The sequence below is a fragment of the Macrotis lagotis genome, chromosome X (assembly GCF_037893015.1).
Source record: "Macrotis lagotis isolate mMagLag1 chromosome X, bilby.v1.9.chrom.fasta, whole genome shotgun sequence".
Lineage (NCBI taxonomy): Eukaryota > Metazoa > Chordata > Mammalia > Peramelemorphia > Peramelidae > Macrotis > Macrotis lagotis.
In genome coordinates, this window is record NC_133666.1 from 56,465,708 (window position 1) to 56,472,269 (window position 6,562).

The following is a 6,562-nucleotide window of genomic DNA, read 5'->3' on the forward strand; positions in this document are numbered from 1 at the left end:
GGAAGAACCCTTGAAATCATTTCATCCAACCTGATCATTTTACAGATGAGGAAACTGACACTAAGACTAGGTAGGTGTGTTACCCAGGAGCTATAATCAATAGGAGGCAGGGTTCAACCTAGCTCTTCCTTATTCACTGTGGTTAGGTCACAAACTGGAACTTGTGCTCTGTTTGATCTTTTTATAATGTTTTGAAAGGAAATGAAGAGTCTGGTTTGTTTTTTTGAAAATATTTATTTTCAAGAACTTCAGAACTGTTCATTGCAAGTTAAATGTCCATATTAATGCAAAATAAACCACATGATGCATTTCTTTCCTTTTGTTTGAATGAACATTGCAATTAACACAAATCCAAAAACTGTAACATAAATCACTCTTAATTAAAAAGTTGAGCAAATCAAAGATATTCACATATTCACAAAAGTACTCAAATCTTGAGGAGCTGTAAATGAAAGGTTCACAAAAACGAGTCCAATTGAAGGGTTTTTTTCACTCCTACAGCTAACCTTTGACATGAGAGATTCAAGGTATTTTGTTAACAGCTCAAAAAAGGTTTAGTATCAAAGTGGTGGGTACCAAAGACATGAAACCATTTGAATCAATTAAACACTGACAAATTATGCTTAGCTCACTACTGTAGATTGGGAGGAATTAAAATAAAGAAAGAGGCCAAAATATACCCTCTTTTTCCTCCCACTATCTTCTAATCCTAACAAAATAATTAGGGAACAAATATCAGAATTATTTCCCTTCTCCTTTCATTTCCAACAATACCAAAGAAGCAATACCCCTTTTTTACCTTTTATTTCAAATAATACAAAAAGGAAAAACATAGAAATACCAATTTTTCCTTTTTGTTCCAAACAATCCAAAAAGTAAAAATATCAGAAACACCTTTTTGCCTTTATTCTTAAAAAAATACAAAAAGGAAAAGTATCAGAAATTCCTCCTTTTAGAGTTTATTCCAAACAATAAAAAAGGCAAAAAAAAAAAAAATCAGAACTACCTCCTTTTTACCTTTTATTTCAAACAACAGAAATGGTAAAAAATAGCAGAAATACTCCTTTTTACTTTTCATTCTAAAGACAAAAGGTAAAAATATCAGAAATACCCCTTTTTACCGTTTATTACAAACAATATAAAAAGTAAAAAATTCTTTTCCTTATATTCCAAACACAAAAGGTTTAATATCAAAAATAATCTCTTTTTCCTTTTATTCCAAACAACAGAAAAGGTAAAAATAGCAGAAATAACCCCTTTATACGTTGTTTTTAAATAGTGCAAAAGATAAAAATATCAAAATTTTTTTCCTTCTATTCCAAATGCAAAAGGTAAAAATATCACATATTCTTTTTTCCTTATATTCCAAATACAAAAGGCAAAAATATCAAAAATATCCCCTTTTACCTTTTGTTCCAAATAACACAATAAAACAATGATTAGAAATACTGTTCAATTTGTTCCAATACAAACAGAATGTTTTGTAATACAAATGTTTTCTAATACAAAAGCGAACAAATATCACAGAGCCACTTTATACCTTTGTCCCAAACTATACAAATGTAATAAATATCAGAAATACATCTAACTTTTTGTTCTAAATGATGCAAAAGAACAATCATAGGAAGTACTACTATTTTTTCAAAATATTACAAATAAATATTTAACCATATGTTCTAGATAATACAAAAAGTAGAAAAAAAATCAGAAATACACTTTAAACCTTTTGTTCCAAATCCTATAAAATTAATATTCTTTTACTTTTTGTTCCACATAATGCAACAAATCAGTAATTGGAAGTAACTCCATTAATTTTTCTCCTAAACAATGCAATTAATATTTACCCTTATGTTCTACATAATAGAAAAGGCACAAATATCAGAAAAACCCACTTTATACAATTTCTTCCAAATCATACAAAACAAGAGTTGGAAATACTCAAATTACATTTTGCTCCAAATAAAATAGCAGACATAAATATTTAACCATATGTTTTAAATAACAGAAAAGATACATATACATACATACATACATACATATATATACATATATATATATATATATATTTATCAGGAATTCCCACTTTATAATTTTTGTCCCAAACCATACAAAAATAATAGCAAATGTCAACAATGCTACCCCATTACATTTTGTTCCAAGCCATATAAAAATAATATCTGAAACACCACCCCATTACCTTTTGTTCCAAGCAAGACAAAAGATTCATTGAAAATATCCCATTTGTTTTTGGATTCCAAACAATACAAAAAAAAATTTAACCATGTATTGTAAACTATACAAAAGAAACACATGTGAAAAATATTCCCAAGCCATGCAAAAGGACAAAAATTTAACCACATGTTCTATATAATGGCATTGGGACAAAAATCAGTAATATCTACTTTATGTCTTTTATTCCAAACCATAGAAAAAGATTACTTTTTTTTTCCAGGATACTAGAAATACTAGAAAAGACAGTACAAGTATGAATTATCAAAAATCTTCCCCCTTTTACCTTTTGTTTCAAAGACTATTTAAGGAACAATTATCAGAAACCCTCCCCCTTTTACCATGTGTTCCATAGGTCATACATGGAACAATTATCAGAAACCTTCCCCTTTTATCTTTTGTTCCTTAGGATTGTATAAGGCAAATTTTTAAGAAACCGTTCATTTTTAACCATTTGTTCCAAAGACCACATGAGGAACAATTATCAGAAATCTTCCCAATTTTACAACTTTGTTTCCAAATATATATGGGACAAATAATAGTAATAACCTTAAAAAGAACTTTCTTCTGCAAACAAAATATCTAAGGAATCAGCATCAGAGCATTCATATGCATGCAATTCTCTATACATATGAGTAATATGTATTTGTCTTTAGCAAGAGAACATTGTGAATACATTGCATGAGCCAACATTCTTAGGGCTGCTGTTCTGCTACCTGAAGATAATCAGGAGAAGCCAGTTCATAGTCATTAGAATTAAAGAGAGTGGCCTTATTATTTGCCAAATATGCTACAAAACTATGCATACACTTTAACTGTAAATTGGTACTATGACAATGAATGAAGGTACTGGACAACATGTCTCCAATTTTTACAAATAATCGCAGGAGGTGTGGTGCTCCATAGAGATGTGCCATCGTGCTGTTGGGATTCTGGGCCATTATTGTAGAATTCTGGGGTTTCTCAAATTTATACAACAAGTGGGTACCTAGCGTGAGATTGAAGTATAATCGAAGACCTTCTATCATTTCAGGAACAGCGTAAATCACATCTTCTGAGGAGGCATAACCACGTTCGTACTGTTCATAGTTCTCCAGAATGGTCTCCACGTTGATCTTGGCGGGAAGAGAAAATAACTTCTTTTGGACAGTAATCAAGTGCCAGTCCTCGACAAGCCAATGCTTGAGTTCGGAAGGAATGACAATTTTAAATTCTGGTGTTGTGGGAAGTTCTTCTTGTGTTTGACAAGCAGTACCCAGCAGGGATCTTCTCCACTGGAAGCAAGGAGGTACTTTGCTGCTCTTGGTACCAGCTCTGCCTCTAGTACTGTCACTGTGTGTTTCAGTAACTGCACTCTTTGCCTGTTTAATTCTTGATGGGTCTTCCCCACTATCTAAAGGATTCTGTTCAGGCCCCTCAGAGATCTTGCTGGAACTTGGCGCTCGCACTTTCCCTTTAGCAGACTTTGCCTGACTACCTGCGTCTCCGGCTTTACCAGTGCCAGTATCTCTGTCTTTCACGCCACCTGCGTCTCTGGCCTTACTGGTGCCAGCGTCTCGTGCTGTAAGGGCATCTGCACCTCGGGCTTTAACAGCACCTGCCTCTCCAGGTTTACTGGTGCCAGTACCTTGGTCTTTAACAGCACCTGCATCTCTGGCCTTACTGGTGCCAGCGTCTCGTGCTGTAAGGGCATCTGCACCTCGGGCTTTAACAGCACCTGCCTCTCCAGGTTTACTGGTGCCAGTACCTTGGTCTTTAACAGCACCTGCATCTCTGGCTTTACTGGTGCCAGCATCTCGGGTTGTAAGGGCATTGGCATCTTGGGCTTTAATAACACCAGTGTCTCTGGCTTTACCAGCATCAGCATCTTGGGCTTTATGGGCATCTGCATCTTGGGCCTTGATGACGTCAACGTCTCGGCCTTTCTTGATGCCTGTCTCTGGGGCCTTCATGACGTCAGCGTCTTGGGCTTTAGCTGCCATTGCCTCTGGACCTTTAATGAGGTCAGCCTCTTGGACTTTCACTGCGCCTGCGTCTAGGGCCTAAAGGACATCAACATATGTGACTTTAAGTGCGCCTGTGTCTTGGGCCTTACTGAAGTCAGGCCCTCGGGCTTTAACTGCGCCTACATCTGGGGCCTTAAGGATGTCAACGCCTCTGGCTTTAACTACGCCTGTGTCTGGGGCCTTAATGACGTCAGCCCCTCGGGCTTTCACGTCACCTGTGTCTGGGGCCTTAATGACGTCAGCCCCTTGGCCTTTCAGAGCGCCTGTCTCGGGCTTTAACAACGTCAACGCCTCTGGCTTTAACTGGGCCTGCGTCTGCGGCCTTAATGACGTCAGCCCCTCTGCCTTTCCCTGCACCTGCGTCTGGGTCCTTAATGACCTCAGCCCCTCGGGCCTTCACAGCGGCTGCATCTCGGGCTTCCATGGCCGCTTCTTTGCAGACTTTGGTGGTGGCAGAGACCTTAGGGCTTTTCTGGACCTTGGTCGCTTCAGGGGTGTGAGGGGGTGCCTTAGCCTCAGTGGTCTCCTCGGGGTCCTGGCCCGATTCCCGGCTGGCACGGGTTTCCCCGAAACCGGCTCCCCCGGCTTCAGTGGCCTTGGGGCTTCTCCACCCTCCACTCCCTTTCTCAGGGTCCCGGGCCTCGGGAGGCCCCCCGGCATTCTCGGGCTCCTGCACCTCCGCCGAGGCCAGGGCTGTGGAGGGCGTGGGCTGCTCCGAGGCCATCTCACTGCCGCGCAGGTAGTGAACCAGGTACTTGACCTTGCTGTGCTTGGTGCACACCTTCACACACTGCGCTTCATACAGCTGGGCCCCTCGGTAACACAGCACCCGCTCCCCCACCTCAAACTTGGGCTTCCCGGGCCGGCTCTTGCTGCCTTTGGGGGGCTCCATCTGTCCGGGGGGGTTCCAAGCCTCCGCCCACTATGCCCACCGCTGCAGCCGCAGCAGCCCGGCCCAGGCGCTGCGGCCGCCCTCGGACCCTGAAGCCCGACGCTCCCTTAGTCTGGAGCCGCCGCTCTCACCTCAGCTCGCTGCTCACGGGGAACATAACCTTTTCGGAGTTGAGTTCCGGGCTACCCCCGCCCGCAGCACCGACCGCCGCAGCCGCAGCGGCCATCGCCGCAGCCGCCGGCGCCGCTCTGCGCCCGGGGCTCCCCAAGCTGCCTCGGCTCCCGTGCGGAAAGATGGCTGCCGAGGCGCGCCAGGCCTTTTATGCCGCTCCAGCCAATAGCAACTGCTCTTGTTCCCTAGGCCAGGGTTTCCTGTCCTCCCTCCCCTGCCTGTTCCAGCCAATGGGCGACCTGCACCTAAGCTCCCATGGAGACCAGCATGCTAACCAATGAGCGGACGCCGTAGGCGGCGCTATTGGCAGCTTCTCCAGCCAATGGCCCGGTGTCCTCGCTTCCTGCCCAGCACTGAGGTCCCAGCACCCTGCCCTAGCAGCGTGCTCAGGTGCTCCCAGAACGAAGTACTCAGGTTGCTGGATCCACGTGACCGTCCCTTTTCTACAACTGAATAAAAATTTTCAATCTATTCCACTGAGTCAATATCGATCTTTTTCTGCATGCCCAGCAAAGCTGTCTCCTGAGAAGGAATGGACCCAAATATGGGTCATGAATTGCAACCCTGGAGGCGTCTGCAGGACCGAGCACCCCCTCCCCGAGATGTGCAGCAGCATTCCTGTCCCCGTGGGCAGGCCTGGCATGTGGGCGCATGATGCGTGCACAGCTATGCATGCCTACGGTGGCATGCAGTAACGCACACATGCCAGGCAATGGGGAGAGTCTTCAAAGGGCGGCTCACCTGCTTCCATGAGAGAATTCTGGAAAGTTCCACATTTGGAATATGGTGATGGGGTCAAGGGTGGGGGGCTTCTTTCCCTTTCAAAAATGCGAAAATGGGAAAAATAGGAACTCTCTCCTTTGGCTCCTTGTGTTCAGTATGCATCAAAAACCTCAGTGAAGGCTTAATCTTTATTAGCCTAAGGCTGCACCAAGGCTTGGGTGTTCTGTACATATAATAAAGAATAATGGAAATGTGACAAATAAATATGACATTCCTAGAGAAGCATTTTGCATGTCTGTAACATGTAATGTTTGAAATTTTTTTTCTCCCTGATGATAGTTAAGAAAATGTTTACCAAAAAAATTCAAAAATCAAATTGACACCACCCCCCATCAATGGACTTAATATTCTTCTTGTGCAAATGAATATACAGAAGATTTTCACTTTTTCCTTTTCCTGACTTCCAGGATTTACGTTATGGTAGAAAATTCTCAAATTTACTTTGTCATAAAACTGCGCTAACAAAGTTCCCTAAAAATGT

The 6,562-nt window shown here is 42.3% G+C and overlaps 1 protein-coding gene across 1 annotated transcript; it reads right to left on the minus strand.

Annotated features, from left to right (window-relative positions):
* Window positions 1–2,085: 2,085 nt before the first annotated feature.
* LOC141500483 (mortality factor 4-like protein 2) lies at window positions 2,086–5,404 on the minus strand. Its single transcript, XM_074203682.1, has 2 exons — window positions 5,259–5,404; window positions 2,086–4,271 (listed from the first exon to the last, which is right to left on the minus strand). The coding sequence occupies exon 2, from the start codon at window positions 4,209–4,211 to the stop codon at window positions 2,925–2,927; it is 1,287 nt and encodes a 428-aa protein (XP_074059783.1). The 5' UTR covers window positions 4,212–4,271; window positions 5,259–5,404; the 3' UTR covers window positions 2,086–2,924.
* Between the last annotated feature and the right edge of the window lie 1,158 nt (window positions 5,405–6,562).